Source organism: Eucalyptus grandis, chromosome 11 (assembly GCF_016545825.1).
Source record: "Eucalyptus grandis isolate ANBG69807.140 chromosome 11, ASM1654582v1, whole genome shotgun sequence".
NCBI classification, from domain to species: domain Eukaryota; kingdom Viridiplantae; phylum Streptophyta; class Magnoliopsida; order Myrtales; family Myrtaceae; genus Eucalyptus; species Eucalyptus grandis.
In genome coordinates this window covers 48,228,198-48,251,464 of record NC_052622.1, presented here as the reverse complement: position 1 = coordinate 48,251,464, position 23,267 = coordinate 48,228,198, and the positions used below count along the sequence as shown (strand labels likewise).

General features: G+C 38.3%; 1 protein-coding gene across 1 annotated transcript; it reads right to left on the bottom strand.

Moving 5' to 3' along the window:
* Positions 1-1,799: 1,799 nt before the first annotated feature.
* LOC104445585 (sister chromatid cohesion protein PDS5 homolog A) lies at positions 1,800-19,247 on the bottom strand. The gene is given in 39 exon segments (XM_010059486.3): positions 1,800-2,345; positions 2,438-2,789; positions 3,313-3,451; positions 3,532-3,594; positions 3,807-3,844; positions 3,949-4,034; positions 4,158-4,174; positions 4,177-4,208; positions 4,578-4,629; positions 4,632-4,653; positions 5,057-5,149; positions 5,243-5,412; positions 5,503-5,748; positions 5,751-5,886; positions 5,984-6,064; positions 7,111-7,257; positions 7,489-7,645; positions 8,424-8,620; positions 8,736-8,870; positions 9,012-9,129; positions 9,263-9,399; positions 9,545-9,604; positions 9,721-9,870; positions 9,963-10,072; positions 10,075-10,088; positions 10,175-10,329; positions 10,815-10,997; positions 11,107-11,298; positions 11,379-11,427; positions 11,525-11,674; positions 13,101-13,243; positions 13,341-13,486; positions 13,562-13,778; positions 14,127-14,158; positions 14,161-14,344; positions 14,451-14,577; positions 15,361-15,542; positions 15,644-15,847; positions 18,849-19,247. Coding segments are annotated over 35 exon segments (4,224 nt in total). The 5' UTR covers positions 18,942-19,247; the 3' UTR covers positions 1,800-2,345; positions 2,438-2,789; positions 3,313-3,451; positions 3,532-3,594; positions 3,807-3,837.
* Between the last annotated feature and the right edge of the window lie 4,020 nt (positions 19,248-23,267).

Here is a 23,267-nt window from a genome sequence, read left to right as displayed (position 1 = left end):
CAACAAAAAATAAAAATGAACACGAGAAGAGGCCAGAGGGGAGAGGCAAGGTGAGTTAGGCAAGCAAACAAAGACGAGCAGGCAAACAGGACCAAGGGGAGCAAAGAGGGTTTTTATTTTTATTTTTATTTTGGTTGAATTAGGGCTGGATGTCTTCCACTTTCTAATTTGTACGACAAACTAAACTATGAAAAGAACATAGGAGAAGGTGCAAAGGTTTAGAATAGACAAAAAGTAACTATGAAAAGAACATAGGAGAAGGTGCAAGGGTTTAGAATAGACAAAAGTACATAATACGTAATATATTATATATATATAATATATAAAGTATTTAATATATATATATAAAGTTTGTATGAATTTGACCAATCATAAACTCTAAGGATTGAAGACCAATCAGCACAATGCAAAGTCCAGATAACCCAAGATCAAGGACCGATCTAGTTCCCTTGGGAACCGAACTAGGACCGTTCTAATTGAACCGGTCCCAAGTTGGTCCAAGTTGATCTTGAATCAAGCTCAAACCTAAGATTAACGTTAATGGTTCAAAAGCTAACAAACTCGTTAGGTTGGATTTCGTGCAGTTATCAAAAAACACATGAGCTGCACTTGGGTCGAGAAGTTGGGTTGGTTTTGACGATGAACAAACACCATGATGTTTTGTCTAGACAGATTTAGATTGATTTCTCTTCATAATATAAACTGCCTTTTGTCCATCTCCTAGCAGAAGGAATTGGCAATGGATGATCCACAGAGAGAGAGAGAGAGAGAGAGAGAGAGAGAGAGAGAGAGATCAAGACTGATGTCCTTATAGACGATGTCCAACCTGAGAGCACTGATTCGCACGAGTGGACCTCCAGGCCAGTCGGCTACTCTCTCGTGGTTCGCAGCCTCGAGATTCTGCTTGCGCCACCACGTGCTTTTGATGGCCTATGCGTCGGCAAAGGATCTCGCGCGACCCTCGTGATCCATGTTTGGAGCATTACAAACATCTGCGTTAGATTTTGGCCTCTCTCTCTATCTCAATCTCATATAGCCATTTATTATGAACGTGTAGAGATTCTCCCAAAAGAAGAGCGTGGCCGCACTGATGGCACCGCCGCTGCTGGCCATACCCTACATCGCAGAAGAAGAGCGCAGTCCTGAAGTAGTTCATCTTGCAGACAATGAGGTACTCTTGATTCAGCGACAACAGCTTCGTGCCGAGATCGTCACCGTGGCTGCGGAACTTCTCGGGGACATCCTTCAAAGGTGCTCATGGTGGCCATCGTCATGCAAGTGATGGTGTGAGCCTTTCTCATAAGCTTTACAACTTGATTGTATACAAGGAACAAGATAATACAACATCAAAATTACGGTCGAGATCACCAATGCATACAATCAACCGAAACATATGAAGGACCTAATCTGGTGCACGATTGTTCTTTCGGTGAATAATAGGAATTTGCATAGTTTCTCTCTGCCAAGCTGTTGCAATGGTCCAACACATAAACGGGGTTAGAGTTTAATGTATCACTAAACGTACCACCTCTGCTTCACTTAGATTTATTCTCTTGTTGACATTGACATACATAAGGAATAAGAATACAAATACTGACTAGTTAAACCATTTGCATAAAACATCAATAAGAATGGCCAAATAAAGTTTAGAAATTAATTGTTTGCAACAAGATAAAATTACAATTTCTTTAAAGTATTCGGTTTTCTCGAAGAGATAACATATTCATTCATTTATATATCCCATTTCCTCCCATCTTATCTATGTAAAATAGGCTACTGAAGGCAAACCTCAAGAGAGCTACACCTTGAAACGAGCTCGGTGTCATTTAAAAAGTTCCTCGAATGTATACTTACCATGTACAACAAATTCCAAAGTACACCATATGAACTAAAGAAGAATAGTAGACAGGAGACCCACCAAGAGTCGGCGACCAATAGTAACTGTCGCGCTGTGGCAATTCAAACAACAAATTCACTATCATAAACATCTGTACAAGAGACTAGCATCTGAACAATGCCTAACTGCTAAGACTTGCTTCTTCCACAAACACATGAATCATTGGTAACATCCTATCGCTACGAGTATAGAGCATCAGTTGTGTGATCATCTGTTAACGTGGAACGTCAGCAAGTGATATTCTACAGGTGCTCCGGTCCATCAAAGCTTGCCGACGGAGTTGGAATCCATTCCCTCCCCTTGTTGGTTGTGCTAGTTCCAACAGAGGCTTTATGATTTCAACATCTACAACTGCATAAAATTCTACAAAAGACTAGATGAAGCAAAGAAAACTGAATCAGCCTACTCTCCTCGAGCCTGATTTCCCTACTCGACTCTTCCACAGCTTCTGCAATGCATCAGAATATCGAATTAGAAGCCAAAACAGATGACCAAGGTCTCATGGGAATCTAAAATGAACAGCAAAAGCTAAGAAAGTACAAGAGGCTCATCATCGGGAATCCATCTGGGCAACCATGGATGCTTTTAAGGATTTGCTGCCCGATTTCTTTTTGCTTTTAGATTTGCTGCCAGCAGTCTTTGTTTCCAAATCCTTCCCTTTATGGACTCTTTAGCTGGAGGACCTTCTTCTTCATCAGATTCCCGATCTTCTGCTCGGAGACTGTCCATATCGCTACATTCCTCCTCTTCATCATGAGCTTCTGCACTACTGGGGTACTCTCCATGTCTTTGACCCGTTTCCGTTTAGAAAATGAACGCATCTCTGTGTCAGATTCATCCCTCTGTATTTGTTTCCCATCAACTTCTTCAGCATCTGGATCTTCTGAGTTACCTAGAATACCATACATGATTCTTTATGTTCAAATATATAGTTGAAAAGCTAATTTTACTTTCTTCCCCAGATCTACTTAACCTAACTAATAGTTTACTGCACAAGATGGAGGCTGCAACATGAATCTCTTCTGAGCATTCAACTTATTGAACAGAACTATTATACTCCAATTATATTTAACTATAATGACCGTAGCAATAGATTGTCACAGAAGTCCACTCTCAGAAGAAGATCAAGAATCTTTTAATCCCAAAGGCAACAAATCCATGTAATACAAAGAATATTTTTTGCTTGAGCACTGACATATTCATCTTGTTAGACAATCATATGTATGATATGTCACAAAGTGTCAAGGATACTCTTTGAACCATGAGAACATAACTAAATAACAGCTCTCAAACAGATCACATGGAGCTCCCCCAGCAAATATGCATGCAAGAGCAAGTACATTGACAGATGGGACAAAGGAGAACCAGAATATTTCCCATACTGTATTGCATTAAAAAAGATGACACTATTTCACCTGATTCAACATAATCTTTAGAAGTTGTAGGATCAGCATCGGATAGATCTGAGACCCCCTTTCCCTCAGCATCCCGAGAGACAGTTTCTGATGTACTTGAGGGTTGGGCTTTTTCTTTGGAGTTCTTTTTCCTTTCACTCTACAAATCAAGAATCTTTCATTTAAATCCTGAAGAAAAAGACATTTGATTGCTTAACATTCTGGATAAAATCCACTCACATCTTCACCGTTTCTTTAATCTTCTTAGAACCACTGGAAACCTTTTCTTTCTGATCGGTTATACTGCAAAGAATACAAGGGATCACAATGGCAGCACACGGTAAAAAAGAAAAGAAGGCTTCTAACAGTTTGCTTGCACTTGTATAAGTCCAGATACATAATATTTTCATGAAACAGACTTCCAGGGAGACAGGACTAGGAAGACACTTCTAATCCAAATTGGTGGCAGAAAGGATAATGGGATAAACTTTATGCACATGAAGATAGATGCTTACGCTTTCTTTGCAGAAGAGCCCTTCAATGATTTCAACTTCTGTTAGAGAGATTCAGAGGAGTTAAAACTAAACTGGTTTGTAGAGAAAACAATGTATGCATAGGTAAAGCATAGTAAGATAACTAGAAACACGATACCCTGACCTTTGCATGTTTACGCCCTTGTCCATGAGTTCCCACCGCTCCTTTTCCAAGTTGAGTATTTCAACATCTCCATCATCATAAAGAACCTTATCATGAAACACCCAGCAGTTTCGAATAATATTACAAAAAGAGCGCACAATGAAACTAAAACATAAAGGCTTTCCTGATAATTAAATAAATAAAGGTCGAGGAAAGGTATTTTCACTCACAACATGCTTCCTTTTTCGGTGTCGTATGACTTGATTGTACCTTGATAGAACCTATTCGACCAACAGCATATATCATGTAAGAAAGGCATGATTCAATCAGAAAATGGAAGGCTCAGCAAAGATTTGAATGAAGGGTGAGTTACAGAAGAATTGACATGCAAATGAAGAGGAAAAAGGAAATTAATTTAAGAGAAAAGGCTAAGGAATAACAAAGATCATGACATTTTTCCCTACTTGGGGAAAAAATTATATTGTTCATATGCTAGTTAAAGAAAGGCCATGACATCTATTAACTACACTAGAATTTGGCATCATCGAAAGCAACTGACTGGAATATCTAACAGCCTATATCCCAATTCCAGACACTATTATATTGACTTCAAAAGTTACCAGCACATAATCAGATAATTAGTCACTCACTGCTTATCCATTGGCCACCAAACTTTTATCTTGCACCCAATTAGGTCTTCGAGATCTCAATATCCTTCAATGTGCACTGAAAGATAATGGCAACATAGGGAGTACCGGATTAAAACAAACAAATTGCAGCTACTGAATGGCAAGTTAAGCTAAACGGAGTCATACACAAAGCTGAATACTGTCATATTGAGGATTAAACAACATAGCATCAATATAAAACATGATTATTATCCCATCTAATCAATAAAAAGGTTGAAAGAAAGGCAATGTATTCTCATGAAACCCTCGCCAACCCAGCAATGCTGATATCCAATAAAATCATCACCAACTAATCTTATTACTTAAGTAGAACTGAAAACTTAAAAATTTCTTAGGAACTGAAGGCACCTTAACATCGTGATCCTTGCGGCAACATGACATGTCTCACACACTATTAACAGGGGTTAAATATGCATCAAGCAAAAAGAATCAGAAGTTACCCTCGCCAATCCAGCAATGCTTTTTCGTTTCCTCTTCTTGGATGAACCCCCAGGGGACATTACATCATTTGTACTAGCCTTATCAGTCTCCAACTGAGAGAGAGAGAGAGATTGTGATGATGATGATTAATGAAAGAGAAAAGTAAACATAAAATGTAAAGTCATCTAACGTGCAGGTATATCAACCTTCAGATCATCATCAAGAACTTCTCCACCTTCATGTGCCTCATCAGTATGATCTCTATCAGACCCTTTGACAGGGTGTCTTGAAGGGGAACTTCTTTTCTTGCGAAAGCTTGATACTAATAAGTCAGAATCAATCAAAGATGCTTTACTTCTTGACAACTTGGCATTCTCTGCACCCATTAAATTAAACTTCAATTAGTAATGATATTTGACACTGAACAATAAAATGAACCTGATGAAGGGGGGATCTTGTTACATACTGTTAGGTGATTTTACAGCACCATGAGCAGCTGAAGACCTCCTGCGCTTAGGTATGGGACTTGGTGTAGCATCACTGCCTTCACTTTTTTCCCCATTTTGATATCTTAGTTGAGATTTTGTACCTTTCGTGTCAGGATGTTCATGACCATTGACAGTGTCCAACTTGGCAGATATGTCCATAGTGTCCAAATTTATTTGTCTAACCATATTCAAGACATCAAAATCATTTTCAGGTTTCTTATTTCACTAGTCTGGCCTTTTCTTGCTTTTCTGCCCTTCTTTCCATGAGATTTCAAATTCTTTACTATTTTCTTTAGTGGGAGTTCATTTCCATCTTGTTCACCAACCTTAGAATCCTCTTCCTCTGGATTTTCTGAAAGAACCTGATGTGCCCCAAAAGGAAACAGTAAGAAATAATGAAAAGCAAAAGCAAGTCACTTTAAATTCGCAGAAAACTGAAAAGGCTATTTCAGAACATACACTGCTACATGTTTCCAATTTCAGTGACTCAAAGTGTGTCAAGATACTCTCATCAGCCAACCAAGTCTTTCCTTCATTTGCCTATCAGAGAAGTAAACGAATAAGTCAACCTGATACACTTTATATGGGCAACAAAACTCGATAACCTTTAAAATTGGAAACATTAGACGGCGAACAAATACAACAAATACATGGAAGAGAATCTTGCACCAATCTTCAAACAGGATATGCCAGTTCACAGAAACAAGTGGAAGAAGCGAAAACATTTTCCAGGGCACAGTGCCCAAATAAAAGCTGCTAAAGGCTTCATCTGACTCTATCGTCTCTAAAACCTGACTGCATGGACTTGCCTTTTGACCTAAAGATCCTACTCTCCCGCTCACCTTCTCTCAGCTGATGGGGGGAAGAAAATATTAGTTTTTTCAAGAAACATACTGATACTATGAAAAACAGGCCAGACTAGCTTCTTTATACATATTTACACAAATATCCTATCTCTCATATTTAATAGCCATAGCCAGTGTTTCCTTTGTAGCTTAAGTCTTTGAGATTATGCCAATCTTGCAGAATCAATAATCAGGCCTTGGTTTCCCATATTAATCCTGTCCCCGCTATCATAGCAGATAGAGCCCAGTAGCAAATTATTATTTAGATAAATCAACGTATAGCTCTCTTAAAATTGTTAGTATATAGCCGATTTATCCACAATAAGTTTATTAATTTTACCTGTAGGTATACGTCAATTTTCTTTTCAATCAGTAAATGGAGAAATCACACTTTAAGCCAGAAAACATGAAGACATATTGATATGAATGCTGTCAAATAAAACGATATGAACGTGACGCCATAATACTACCATGCAAGGGCATGCACAAGAATTCCATGGCGAAAGCACCATAAATTTCCAGATCACATAGGGACCTAATGACAGGTACAATATAATCAAGCCTGTCAAGCAAAAATAACATATAAATCAAGCCTATCAAGAACATGCATGAGCTGAGATCCAAATTTTTCACATAATTAGAAAGAACATTTCAGTCGTAGAATTAGGCCTATGGCAGATGCTAAGATGGCGAATGCCTGTCAATAGAAATAAGGCTAGCTGTTGATCATCAGAAACTTGCCTCAGAGTTATCCCCTTCTTTAGTTTCACGTGATTTGTAAAGCATCAGAGGGAGGGAAACTGATGCAGGCATCACTTGCAAGCTGCCATCTGCTTGAGTCAACCTCTTCATAATTGACAGTCCAAGGTCACATATAGCGTGTGCATTCTGATAATCACAAAGATGGAACAAATAAGATGGTAACAATTAGTTGTGACAGCCTGATTGTGGGGTCTCACAAATAAGCTAATGCAGTTTTTACTATAGTTTCCTTAATTAGGCAACCATCAAGGTTTTCCCATTCTTTGTCCTTGGTAATGCTACAAAAGGGAAAATAAGCTGCAATAAATTTTTGTAGAAGGTAAAACTAGAAAAGAAACGGATAGTATCTTTCACTACCTTTGTCTTTGCTGAATCAACAACATCTTCTGAGCACTTGATATTTTGCAAGATAGAAATCACCGCAGAAACACTCTCTTTATCCTTTTTTGGGCCAGCTTCTGATTTGCCATCATCCTCTCCATTTATTAGAGTTGAAAGAAAAAGGTACAATTGCCTGAAACACAAAGGCAAAAAATCATGTGCCTAAAGTACAGTCTTTTGTTATCAACATGAAAAACGTCTGTAGCACCTTCATAAACAAACTCACGGAAAACACAAGCTCTAATGATAAAACACTGTGTAAATTCAAGCTCCTAGCCACAAGGAAGTTCTTATGTGTCAACTGCATAAACATCAGGCTGTATGAGGTAATATTGGCCCTCTACATAAGTTTTCGACATTGACAACCCAAACCAAAATCAGCATGAATTTAACCCAAACCATAAGGTCCAAAATGCATCATATTTATATGCATAAGAGTCAAAATTCTTCGTAAGTACATGTAGCAAATAGGGAAGCAACCCATTAGTGAGGCTTTTTACACAGCCAGTCCATCAATAGCAAGTGACATACACCTTAATGCAATTAAGAAATTAAATGAAGCAAAAAAAAAAAAAAAAAAACTAGAGGAGGCATATATTACAAGCACATTGCTGGATTAGCACATTGTTAAATAGTCATGGGCATATTTTTTTCGTTGGTTTTTTTTTTTTTTTTTTGGGGGGGGTTGGGGTTTTGTTGCTGGTTATATAAGCCTACTACCACAATCATGCAAAAATTAGGACTACTAATTGACAATGGCCAAACAAAGGATGCTACATGGGGCACCAAGCATATAAAAGTACAACAGCATGGGGCACCAAGCATATAAAAGTACAACAGATAGGAATTACATAAAACAATACAATATTACTAGAATCTATCCTGATTAACCCCTTGACAAGAGGATTTACCTGTATATATCTTCATAGGCTTTAATGTCCTTGCACTCATCAACATTAGGACATGAATGATGAGCCAGAGCATGCACCAGGTATGCGAGAATGTGCTCCGGATAAGCGGTAACAGAGTTTGTATCACTTTGCATAGCTAGTTGCCTTGCCTTTAACTGATATTGTGTTTGTATGATATCAGCTAGATTCTGTTTTTCCTGTATGTGAGAAACAACAATAATTATGCATCTTATCAAGATTTGGTTTCCATATGCCTACCGAAGGCAGGCATTAGAAAAATCGTTTCACTTCAAACAAGAAATCTTCAATCACCTCTTCAAAATCTGAGGTCTTCAAGCCAACTATCCCAAACAGGAAGGCACAAGCATATTTTGCGTCAAGTACACGATCCTTTATATACTGATGGATTTTGCTCAGGAACATTTTCCTGGCTTTAGGGAAACCAATCTACAAATTTGAAAGCAATAAATATTGTAATCATTAACTACCACATAAACACCAGCAATAGCACAAATACTTTAAATTAATACTACTCCCAGTAAGGCAAAAATACAAGATAAAAATAAGAAATTCAATAAAAAAATCAACCTCTGATGTCCTTAATGTCAAGTGGAATATGTCCACCGGGATCTTTTCGTCCCACTGTTTTGCCAGACGGATAATTGCCTTTGCAGAAGCCAGCTTCATGTGAGCCTCATCAACTGAACTGTGAGAGCGCAAAAAGCAGATTCCTCAAAAAATAAAATAAAATAAATGAAAGGAAAAACTTTTAAGACACCAAACATGCAACAGTTTATAAGTCGTGTGCAAATAATTTACTGCAGTTAGGCATGTTTTACCTAGATTTGACATCTTCTGCCATTTCTCCAAACAACAGAATGTTTTTGAGAGTTGCCAAGAGGCCATCAATTCCAGGACGAAGATGAGCATCTTTGGCAGGCAAATAACTCTTGACTAGTGTCTTGATTCCATATATCTGCAAATATGAGCATGGAGGATTGTTTCATTGGATATTTATCAAAGACTCATAATATGGCATAATGCAAGCAGTAGTCACTCCATCCGTACATCATATCATTAATAGAAAAAGGAAAGGCATTGCTTTTTCACAATCTACTGACCTTCATCAGGCAAAGTTCACTTCTATCGTCCCAACTTGACTCTGTATTTTCATCTGCCTTCTGCAACAGTTGATAGATACTTTAGAAACACAAATCGCAAAAATTATATAAGGGATGTAAGCCGCAAAAATTATATAAGGGATGTAAGCCCACAAGTAAAAATCCAGCAGACATACATCACTGCACATCAGAATCTTGCTTTTTATGAACTCTGTAATTTCTTCTTCCCTAGTCTCGAAAACTGGCATTGCAGTTTGAGCTATGCATCCTAGAGATTGGAGAACAGCCGGTAACTGCGTCTTATCCTCCAGCATATCCACCAGCCTCTGTACACAAATGAGAAAAATAGATGATCTCACCTTAAATGTAAGCTGAGAGAACACGATCCTCTAAACAAAGGGTAGTCGTAGGAACAAACCTTATACAATACAGATAGTGACTTCAGGCCGTCATCCTTTGTTATTGCTGCCAAAGCGTGCACAGCATACTTAGCCTGTCTTCGACTACCTTGTAAGCATAATCTCTCAGTATAAGGTCCACTGAGCTGCAAACATTAAACACAACAATATAAGTCAGATACCAGAATATACTTGAGTAGATCCAACATAAAAGGGGATCTTACAACTATACCTTGAGGATGCTGCAAGTTGTTCTCTTATGATACCACCAGCCTTCGCTAGAATGTGAAGGGCCCCCTCCTTAATTGTATCATTGTCATCCTTAATAAAATTCACTAGTTCTTCCTCAATCCCAACGAGCAGCGAGGGGCTGTACCGTGCAAGAAGCTGCAAAATAGATAGCAAAGAGAATCAGAAGCAAATATGTAGCTGGAGAGAAAAACCACAGCCCGTGTAAATAGATGAGTGAAAAAAGCAATGTAATAGTGTCTGCTTAAAAAGGAGAAAGGAAGAGATTAATACAAGAACATTGGAATAGGCCATTTGAGTGTGATGCCATTGCCATAAGTAACGGAGTATAATATAATCAAAGAAGAAAACAAAGAATTCGCATATAGAGAAAACAGAGGCAATATTCCATGAAAATAGAAATGTCAACCAATAAATAACACAGGCAGCAGCTAGCAACAGGATAAAATGTGCAACACCATGTCAAGCTACATATGCAGGGGAAAGGCTCAAACATGAACCCCTCAAAAGTAGAAGCTTCTCAACTGACTGAATTGTCCAACACATGCAAAACACGTGAATGGAAATTAATAAAGCAGTCAAACAACATGTACCTAAAACAATGGTGAAACAAGTTTCTTTACCACTAGAGTATTCATGCAAGATGATATCAGAGGAGTATTTCCAGCACTTTTCTGAGTAGACACTTCCAGAATAATCTCCTTCACATGCTCCTTGCTGAACAGCAGATAAGAACACTTCACTGACAACATGCCAAGAAACTCATAAAGTCTGTGTTTTTCACCAAGAATCTTCAGCATATCATCCTGCAAATTAATTAGAGTTATTGAAATATAATTAATTAAAAATTTATTTTAAATTTTTCACTTTCCTTGAGAGAAATGCATCTTATGCATCTCTAGTGTGATTACTAACCTGATAAGTTCGAGACTGATCAAAACTAGTATCTGGATCTAGGAGACCCGCCAAGATCTTCCAGACATTAGTGTCTTTCAACTGATCGAGAATATGGAAATTCTCCTCTGCTTTTGCAGGGTCGGGAAAGAACCGAGACATAATTTTGAAGCAGAATTGCACCTTCTTCTGGATTTCAGGAGCATCAGCACTCTGCAGTTGGAGAAAATCACTTGCTTAGGTCACCATTTGCATGTGTTCTTGAAACTGATAAATATTCAGAGTTTGCAAACCTGATACATCTGCCTTAAAGACAGATACCTCTGCATCTCTTGTTGTAACCTGAAATTATGAATGGTGGCCAATATAGAAAATTCCATCAATAAATTACAAATAATTAATTTAAGATGACATGTAGTTGGATAATGTTGTGACAAACCTTTGCTTCTGCTCAAGCATCCGTTCAAGCGCTTTTACCTCAACCTTATCGAACGCCAAGAAGAATCTTACCCAATATTTAACTTTTTCTCTTATCGACATCTCAATTGGGTAAAGGGATCCATACAGGAAAGATTCTATCATGTCAGATCTGTCCAGGTAAAAGAAAAAGAGTAACAATTCTGCATTTACGATAGATGCTTTAATAATTTATATTAGTAGTTTACAGCTCCTAAATTGCAGCAAACTTATATTTAGCTTGCCCATTATCCTCACTATGATTACTTCATATATAGAAAGAACCAGAAATGCTTCCCACGGAAAGTTGGGCTTTCAAAATGCATAAACCAGTCACAATGAATCATTTAAGCATTTAAAGAGTGAATGCAGAAGCCCTCAAGCATTTCAAATCTGCTTTTGTACAATGGTCCAATGCAATAACAAACCAACCAGAGCATGCAAAGGCATCCATGAAGAAATTCTATCACATATTGACAATGACAAATTAGCCAGTTGTATCACTTTTAAATTATGTAAATACTACTGGATGAAAGATGGTAGAGAGAAAGTGATAAGATGCCTAAGAGACAGTCATCACATTACAACCTAAAATATTTGAAAAGACCTTATTCTTGCAAAAAGGCAAATAAGTTCATGAATTTTTTAGTAGACCAAACAAAGATCAATTAGAAAGAAAACATTAAATCACTTTTCTACCCCAGGCAGCCTAATGTTAGCATCTTCTCTTTTTATTGAGTCCGTTTGATCTAATTGCTTGAAAAAGAAAATGCATACCATAACACTAAGTTAGCAAAGAAACCATACGGACAGAAAATTGAACACCAGTGGCATTTTCTATGAAACCAAAGATGTGTCCTCCTTTCAATGATTAGTAGAGAAAACGAAATATTATCTAGCCCAAACACGACATGGCCTCGCACTTGAAATAAGAGCTTAAAGGGAAAGCAGAATCGCCTTCATAAGGAAAGAACAATGAAAAGTGTTGAGGCTATGGGTACATGACAAAGTAAAATGCAATGTTATTGCAGAATGTATAAATGGATTTTGGCCTCCCATTAGTGAGGATCAAGAAAGGTCCTAAAGAATGGCAAAATGAGATTTGCTGATACCAATTAATCCCAGAGCAAAGGCCCCAAAAACATAACAGGACAAATCATTTTGCTGACAGTCCACAAAATGGGTTTAATGGATTTCAGCTTAAAAATATAAGCCACTTGAAGAGGTTGCAAATCACTACAAAATGAGTTTCAGTGGAACATCCATAGCAATTAATTTCAGATCACAGACCCTAAAACAAGAGGGGGAAAAATGAATGGTTAACTAAAGGTTATGTGGGTGGGAATATTTCACAATAAACAGACTTCATGGTCACCTTTGCATGCCTATTGCCTCTAATTTTATAAATAATTCAGCTTCAAAATACATCTGAAAGGAGAGCCCACTGAAACTCTGCATCAAAAGCTATGCAAACCAAAAATTGGGCTCTCCTTTCCTGTAAAGTAATTTAATAGCTGAAAGCATAAATAAGCAGTCCATTTTAGATTAGAGCATCTCACCGAAAATCTTTGTCATAGAAGCATCTCAAAATCTTTCCTGGTATCCAGTCATATTTATTCCCACCACCTGACACGTCAGAGTCCATGCAATGAATCCTAAATATGTCAGCTAACTTCTCCATGGTGTATTTCTTGACCAGAGGCTGGAAATTTGGGAAACAAGTATTAAAATTCATGCCATAGCAAAGAATCTGGTAACAGTGCCATAGGCACAATGCAGCAGTAGGATAGGTAAGTTACTGATTTGTCTCGAAGACGATCTGCAACAAGTTTTATAGCATCAACTGGAACAGAGTTTGGAGAATTGGATGCCACATCGCAAATAACAGTGACAACTTGCTTTCGCACGTTCTCATCATAGTCCAGCAGTCGGTCGCATAAGGCATCTAACAATCAAATTAAAACATGTCAACAAATTTTAGACACAGATTGTCATCAAAAATTTCACAAGTCACCCTTACCAATTATTTGAGAAGATTCAGCTCTAGAAGGATTTGACAGCAGGAAGTTCTTGACATGTTCAAGGACAGACATTCTTACTTCAACCGCTCTATCAGTCAGCCTCTTCAAGAACTCTGAAAAGACTGGCTGGAAAGGCTCAGTGATAGCATGGCCAGGAATGGAAAATAAGTCTCCAACTAGTTTCACAGCTTTTAAACGAACTTCTAGCTGATCCGTCTGCATATAAGAACGTTATAAACTGAGAAATGATCCCTCAATTTCCCATAAGGCTAAACCTCCTGAGTCCACAATATAATACATTGTATCACTTCAAACAAAATCATGCAGATAATGTTACTCTACTGATAGTTCTTTTCTTAAGCCGTTGAACATAGAGAGTGTGCAGGTTCCTCTATAGGTACAACGGATCCAAAAATTAATCCAAAAGCATAGTGAAAAGTGACTACTTGAGCAGGCATCACGGACAACGAAATGCTTGAATGAATCAATACACGTACAGCAGGTTTCTAGCCAAAAAATCAGTATGTAAAGAACACAAACAAGAAGCAATAAGTCATGCATTACCAGTAGCTCTCCATTTAGATATGGGATGACTCTGACAATATCTGAGGTGCACACTGATATACATCACATATAACCTTGTGGTAGTCGATTTGATTATTCAAAGGCTTGCTATCTCCGGACATCAACGAAACAAGAAGCTGCTTTATACCCGGTTCAAGTTTTGCTTCACAGCTCTCTATAACATTCATCGCAAGCTTTCTAGCAGCTCCAGAGAAATCCTGACAATGTAATTGCAAGAAAATCAATTCTCCTCTAGATAGAATGCTAGTAAGATGAAATGCAACAAGATACTAAACAGCAAGACAGTCAGCTGCAGGTACTCACGTTTTCGTTTTGACCTAACACAGACAGTAAAATCAGTACAAGATCCTCAGGGATATCCTCACTCTCTTCCAAAAGAACAGTCATGATCGTCTGCATTGATGTCAGAACACTTTCTGGATGCTCATCACTGCATGTATCATTGTTCCAATTGAGTGAGTTTCTCCTTACTGGAGAAAGGTTATAATGGCATCAATTACAGTAAAACCTGACCCACTTCCATGCATCTCAGAAGACATTCGATCTCATCGTTAAAGCTATAAGCTTAGAAAAAATAAAGGTTTGTCAAAATGAATAATGCACATGACATGAACAGTACAAACAATTAGTAGACCACACAAAAAAGTTTATCCACCCTGGCAATTGGCATGCACCATCATTTTAATTATTTATCTTGAATCAACCAAAGTGAAGAATATCCAAAGTGTTTTGGCATAAAATATAACACAGAGTAAAAAATGCGTTTCCTGCCTCACAATGTGCTCAGATTGTGTAGATAGAGCATAAAGGAGAGAGAAGGGAGGAGGAAAGAGAGTAGGCAAGGCAATTTCTTAGGTCTCATGTTGAACTTTCTAGACAAGCCTCTCCTACATTTCTGTCCTGAATTACATGCAGTGGAACTATTTTCTGTGGCAAAAGAAAGTTCGCTTCAAGAACGTTAGCAATAATTCATGTCCAGTTCCTGCGTATGTTGACCCGAATACCAACTCACCGTCATCAGATGAAGTTGAACATCCTAATCCAACCACATATAGCGTGGAAAAATATGGCCGGCGCAGGAAGCTGGTAAATAATAGCTAAAGGTTCTACTCTAACCTAACATAGCATGGAACAAATTAGCCAGTACAGAAAGCAGCTAAGGGATGTTGTATGTGAGCTAGCGTGTAACCACAGCCTGAACAATGAAACGTACCTGGCAACAGCAAAGAATGTACTGAACATCTCATTCACCAGATCATCACATTCTAGATCCAACATCACAACACATGACCTATATTTGGCAACAGTCTCCAATATGACCACTCTTCTTCCAAATGACGGACCACTAGCATCTTTTAATCCACTGAAAGTGCTTACGATCAATTGGAATATATCCTGCAAAAAGATTTTAAGCAAAGAACTTGTAACAAAATACACAACCTCCAAATCAAAATACCTATTTAACAACCATTAACTTCAAAGGGAGTAACAAGAACCTTTAAAACATCATCATCATAGGGGGCATTGGGAGCTGTGATTCGAGTTATCTCGCAAACACAGGCTGCCACAAGAAGCTTGACATCTCTATCTGGATGTTTTAGCAATTCCGGTTTGACAATTGCTTTGAACAAAGGCTCTAAAGATTCCAAAGTCAAAGCTGATGGCGATTGGTCCAGCTCCGATAGACATGTTGTAGCTTGCTGTAATATTGATGAACATGCTATAATCAGCATCAAATCATGACTCAAGAACTTACTAGGCACACCATGAGCTTCAAAAGAATAGACACCAGATATGATCGGTGGGGAATAAGGTAAGTCATCGAGTATGTTCAGACCAGCATAATCTGAAACTTTTCAACATATCATGCATATTGAGAACAAGAGTTAGGAAACTGCTTAGCAAGTTTTCTACTAAGAGACCATCCTAGGATCGAAGAACGAAGCACAGCTGGTAACAGGAAATTCAGGACTTGGTGTTCGGAACTTATTAGAAGGACGAGGTTTAATAAGACCCATACCCAGGGCAAACCACTTCACACCAACGTCGTCAAACCTTAACTCTACTCTGGATCAATAGGGTGTTTGAAAGATTGGACCACAATAATAACATCCTCGAAATTCCCCCATAAACTTGTGTGAGAACAACTAATTATGACTTTAGTGAGGCCAACTGAAAGAAGTGATATTATAAAGACCAACGTGATAACTAAACCTAGAATCACAAAACAAACTATAGAAATTCCAAGTCTGAACATATCAAATATATATGAAAATATGAATTGGTTGGATTGGCAGAATTACACTTATCCTGTAATTTAATGATCAGGATTGGAACTCTATATTAGATCCTAACAGACTAAGATACAACTCCATATCCAGATTATTTATTCAGTTTTGGATCCTAGAATCACAAGACTTTAAGATCTGAACAGGGGACTCAACAACCATGCTTCAAACCACAAGCCTCAAAAGTCTAGGGTTTCAAAACAGGTATAGGCCCATCCTTTCTCCACTATTACCTCAGGATACATTTAAGCCAAGACTTCACAACTAACCGTAACAAAATGAAAGTAAGAAAATAACAGATGACGAACAAGACATTCTCAAGTCAACTACAAGTTTCAGATGAAGATAATTTCAATTGATTTCTTATCTTCAACATCCAGGCTATGAGGGCTTTCACAGCTTCTGCTTCTTCAGCTTCTACATAAAAAAAGTTTCTTTCTACCTTAATAATGGCAATCATAAGATTGTCAATGCAACTAATATTTTCAACCATGGGGAATTAATTCATCCCAACAACAAAAAAATCTTAAAAAGTTATTCTAAAGCAGCTATCCATGCTGCTTGTCCAACATACTGAATAAAGTCGATTGCCTCAGCATTCTGAGCGAGGGTTCATTAAATACTAAGTGTAGCCACTCAAACAAGTACGCCTCAGAGAAAGACTACACCTAATTGTAAGGACACTAGCTCTTGAGAGAGTTAGCATTCCTCTCTCATGGCGTTCTCCTCATTCGACAGCTTTTCATGCCCATGCTCAAATGCATCAAGTTGGTTTGAACACTCTTTCCTCTCCTCTTTCTTCAGAAACACCACAATTCCCATCATCCTATCCTTTGGCATCAGACCATCCGTCAAATGCCCTCAAACGCAATTCATCTTGGGCAACCTTCCCAACGCTACATATTCACACTTCCAATATATCTGCCTTGTCACAGGCTAACAATCAGAAAAGGGACATTGTCTAACTCTGAACAAATAAGCCCACTGACATTGGTCTTTTTTGGGCCCACCATATACTTCTCTACCTTCCTAATCCTATCGCCATGTTGATATATACATCCAAATCGACTGTTGCTAAAACTCAGTTCAGGAGTGTGATTTCACAACACAACTTGACCATCAACTTACTAACTTTTTTCCACCGAAGCACACTGCGGTAAACACTAGATAACAAAATCTGGAGAGTGAATATGAAAAGGAGATCCAGAAACATATTGAGTTAAAACTTGTATTTTGACGGTATAAAATGTCGGTGGACAAAATCTAGAATTATTACAAAACTCAATGCCATGGTCCAGCTCCTTGATTCTCACACTTTAAAGACTCGATGTGAAACCATGGTGGATCTAAATTAAAATGCCACAGACATAAGCATCACTTTTGCAGTCCTAACAATCCAATAAAAATCCTACTTCAAGAAACATGATTACCAACCATAACTTGAAAATTTCTAGACAGCACAATTCTACTCACAATAATTTAGGCTAGAGAAATATTGCCATCATTATCCTCCCTCACCACATCCATGCTAGTCTAAATTGCCATCTAATCAACTAAACACCTTACTGCTAACCACTCTGAATGTATACATAAGCTGCATCTGTGGATACTGATATAAAGACAGATTTATATACTCTCCCACTAATTTCTTTGAAATGAGCTTTACTGTCCATTCAGAAAGTTTCAGGACACATGACAATAAGAAGCATAAAAATTATGGACGACTGAAATGGTGTAAAACGTCAATTCTTTCTTCCCTCAATAAAATACAAAACAAACCCCTACTAAGAGGAATATGTGTAACAGCAACCAAATTACAATAATGTTAATATTCTCACCACGAAACCCGAAAAACCTATCATGCACGAGATTCTTGCCCCACTTTCATCTTGCAAGAAGCAAGAAATTCAATCCTAGCTCACCACCTACACGAATCTATCCGCATAAAGGTAAGGCACCCTCAGATGGCCGTTCATGGCCACTCGTGTCCTAATTACGATAACCCAGTTAAGGGTTGCCACTCCCGGCCACGTCGAAAGAACATCCACGGACCAACCACGCCGATTTTGCCAACCAAAGCCCATTTCCTCTCGCCAAAGATGCAAAATTTTTGAAAACCCAAAACTCGAAAACCGCCACAACACAAGGCCGCCTAACCCTAACTACAACAGAACGACCATTACCCCCCCAACCGACCTCGCAGTCGACCTCCACCCCTTCCTCTCACCCCACGAAATCTCACCCCGCGAGCTCGCGACCCCTCGAACCGAACCACACTACGAAATTCACCCACCACACCCCCTCCACCTCCCCGGCAACCCAACAGGAGCCAACCGAAATAACTACCCACAACGGAAGAAGGGCGAAAGCGAGCCCCTTTCACCAGGAATTCGAAAGAATGGGGGGGGCGGACCTTGAGGAGCTTGGCGAGCGCGTCCTTGGAGGGAGGCGGGGACTCGAGCTTGGATCCGAGCTCCCTCAGCTGCTGCTGCAGCTTCTGACCCATCTCCTCCTTTCCTCCTCCCGGGGCGCGAATTCGAAACGGGTCGTCGCGTTTCCTCGTCCTAGGGCTTCGGGAGCCGGAGCTGATTCATGGGTTCCGAGCAAGAACGAGTGAGGAACTAGCGAGGGAGGCGCTCGCAGTCGTTAGTTGTCGTGCTGCTGCTGCTGCTGCGCTCGTGTCCGAGCGCGTGCGCCACTCTCTCTCTCTCTCTCTCTCTTTCTCTCTCTAGAAGGTGATTTTTTTCGAACGGGGGGGAGGGCGAAATGAAATTGAAATCTCGATCTCAATCTCAATCTCTCTCGGGCCACCTGACTTCACCGTGTTTATCTCTCTCGCTCCTGGCGTGGGGGCCTTTTTCGGTTCCCACTTCTTGAAAATTTTGCTCAGGTGCCCCTCTATTTATGCTAAATTACCCTCGTGCCCAACGGAACTTCCCTCATTCTTTTCATTTTTTGCACCTACGTCCCTGTCCCCGCTGACGTCTTCACCGCACATGCGCACGCCACTCGCCCCGGGGGAAAGAAAGGGGGACTTTTTGGGTTCCCCGTGTTTTCTTGAGGATTTTGCTCAGGTGCCCCTCTGGTTCTGCTTAATTACCCTCGTGCCCCATGGAATTTCCCTCGTTTTTGACTAACGTCCTTATCCCTTTGACGAGCCCCCTACCCTAGCGAACCCCACACGCTGCACTTTTTGATTCCCGTATCTCGAGGATTTGCTGAAATGCCCCCTAGTTCCGCTAGATTACCCTCGTGCCCAAGGGAATTTCCCTCGTTTTTTGACTAACGTCCTTATCCTCTGCCGAGTGCCCCTAGGCAACCTCTCGGGGCACTTTTTGATTTCCGTGTCTCGAGGATTTGCTGAAATGCCCCCCTAGTTCTGCTAGATTACCCTCGTGCCCACGGAAATTTCCCTTATTTTTTTTTTCATTTATGTCCTTATTACTTTCACAAGTTCTTTTTTCGCTCGTAAATCATTCATTTATCTTAGACTCCGCTTGTTTCTCAAAAAATGATTATTTATATCGATTGATATAATTAACTAGTGAAAAATATTTTTATGATTGCCAATAATTTACGTCAAAATATTTTTGTGGACCATGAAAATATTTTTCATTCTTTCATTTTTGTAGGAAATATAAGCAATTCATTTCTTTCATGAAAAAAATTGGAAAATATTTTTTATAAAAATGATTGTTTATATCTCTTGAAATAATTAGTCGATAGAAAACGTTTTTATTATTGATGATAATTTATGCCTAACAATTTTATACACGATGAAAGTATTTTTCATTTGGTCATTTTTACTAAGCGATGCAAACGATCATTCTCTAAACAAAAATTATAAATCATTCATTTCGTAAAGTAAAAGGAGTCTTAGAGTGCAAACGATAACTATTCGATCATAAATTGATTTTTAGAACAAAAATACATTATTCTATTTATATTTTTGACTGAATTTTTGAGTAAAAATACGTATTTGATAATGACACAAGATTTTATTGTTTGATAACTACACAAATTTCTCCATCTCAAGTGGCAGTAGATGGCGGGGTGTATCCGGTGGCGGTGACTAGCGATGGCAAGCGATGGCAACAAACGACAATGGACAATGAGGTACCATCAGTGGTGATAACCAATCGCAGCAACCAACAATCGGCGGTGATGGATAGCAATGAACCTCGAGGGATGGCAAGGGGCGGCGGATGGTGGGCAACAAAGACGAGTGGGTGGGCTAGTAGCAAAAACAAGTGATGAGAATAATTTTTATTTCATATTTCTATTCTAAAGTCAAATAAGTATAAAATTTTTACTTTTTATTTATATTTCAAACTTGTTTTTGAACTAAAAATTATTTTAGAAATATAAAAAAAATGAAATTACATTATCAAGTGGATTTCTATTCCAAAAATAAGTATAAAACAGAAATTGAATGATTATCATGCATGCCTTTATTAACCACTAGTGGTTGCCTCAATGACCACTAAGAGGAGGTGGGAAATTTGAGCCCCTACCTTATCAAGGGGCTAAGGGTGAGAATGTTTATGAGGCATTTGGTAACTATTATATTCCTAGAAACAATTTTTGCTCAAGAATGATTTTTTCTAATTTTATTCTCGGACAACTTTCGAGCATTTGAAGGTGTTTAGTAACTAAACAAAATTTATATTCCTTGAATAGAAATGCATTTGGTATAATCCTTAAATTCCTTTCAAACTTAGAATTTCTTTTAATTTTTAAATAATTTTTTATAGTTTTCTATTTTTTTTTCTCTTTTCTTATTTTTCTTCTTCCTTTCACTAGTTGCTAGCCTAGATGATGGGCAATCACTGGCCAAACGAGGGCTAGCGACTGGGCAAGGCTTAGCCTTGCCTTGGTTGGGCCAGGCTTGACCTCACCCAAATCTAGGCAGCATTGCCGCCCATTGTCGAGGCCGGCAACCAACGAAAGGAATAAGAATAAGAAGAAGAAGAGGAAAAGAAGAGGAGAGAAGAGAGAGAGAGAGGGGAAAAAAAGGATAGTGGGATTGATTATGAAGTTTTTCCTAAAACCAAAGAAGTAACTTTTTTTCTTAACTTCTTGATATTGTTAACAAAAAAGTTACTAAACAGATTTATATTCTTTTTTTTTGTTCAAGGGAGCAAAAGAATAAAATCAAACACATTTGGCTAGTTACCCACTAAGGTCTTAGTTTTAAGTGTTGGATTAGACTTCCAAGCTCTGCAAATAGACAAAGCAAAAGTATGAGAGTGAGTTATGAGTTAGGGTAGAACAAACTAAAAAAATGGGAGCCTTATTAAACACCTAGCATTTAATACCCATAACTAAGCAAACCTAGACTGGTAATGCGGTTCCTATGAAAGAAGATATCAAATCAACCTCTAATTTGGTGAATTGAATACCCATTTTGAGCAAATTCCTATGTTGGAAAGGAAATAATAACTAGCATCTAATAAACAATGCAGCATGGTGATTGGAGAGTTCCCCACCTCTACGTTGGTGAATTGAGTTTTGAGGTTTTTGCCCTATGTAGCTTTAACTTTTAGCTCTTTCAAAAAAAAAAAAAAAAAAACTCATAAAATCGCAAGTCAAGCTAGTTTCCAATGAATTCGTGAATTGCGAACCCTTTCGAGAAGGCGTAGCTGGCTGGTGCGTTCGAGAAATTCTAGCCCTAGGAGCTTACTAGTTATAAATATATAATTAAGAGTAAATTCTTGGGCGGCGTGTCCGAAAACCTTTCCTTGAACTCGATAATAGATATCAAATGGAACACAAGTTAATTGATGGCTCTTCGCTTTGCTTGCTTTCAACAGAAAATCCACAAATATGTGAAATAGATCAAAGTTGCAATAATCTATATCTTCCCATATCTATCTACACAACATACGAAAGAAGAGTTTTGGGAGGACACGTGTCACCCTCTCCCTCTCTCTCTCTTTGATTTTCTTTGTCATAATCACCCCCTCCTTCTTTTTCTCTTTTTTTTTTTTTTGGTCCCAATTTTATAAACTTTGCTTCTTCCTTCTTCTTCTTCTTCTTTTTTTTTTTTTCCATTTTCTCAATTTTACATTTAAGTGCCAAATTTACTTTCCCTCCGTCATTTTCGCATTTTATGTGTTATTGTCAAGACGAATCGTTACATTTTAGTCTTTATTATTCCATCTTTCGATATTATTTTTTCTCATGCTTCTAATAATTACGATCAAATCCTGCTTTGAAAAAATTGATTTTCCAACTTAATTATGAAGGGATAATGTCAATGTTTTTACTTATATCATATCCCAAAAAGTTATAGAATTCATTCGTTCAATCATCTGCTAATTTATTAGCCTTTTGTATTTTTATGAAACCACAAGGTATATTTAGATTTTATGATGGCGTATATAAATTAAACTTATCACATTATGAGGAACAATATCACTTAGTGAGCTGAATGAGATGATTATGATGTGTTCGGATTATGTCTTTATTGACAAAATGAATAAACGATCTTATTATTTTGGAACTTTTTATTTTTACGCTGAATTAAATAAAATACTAACGCTATTTTCATGACAAAAGTTTATACCATGACAGGGGAAGGTTAACATACCAGTTGAGTATGAAACAAGGTTCGAGAACCCTTTGTGGATTTTATTTTTTCAATTTCTCTCTCATTTCTCAAATGTCGATAATGTCTTTACGACCATAGGCCCTTGTCCAGGCCAGTCGAAAGTGCATTTGGGCCGAGAAAGGTCCGGGCCGTCGAGTTCATGTTTTGGTCAACCGCATCCATGTGGATATAATATTAAAAGTTCGTCTTCGTATAAATTCACCCATGCAAAGATTCCTT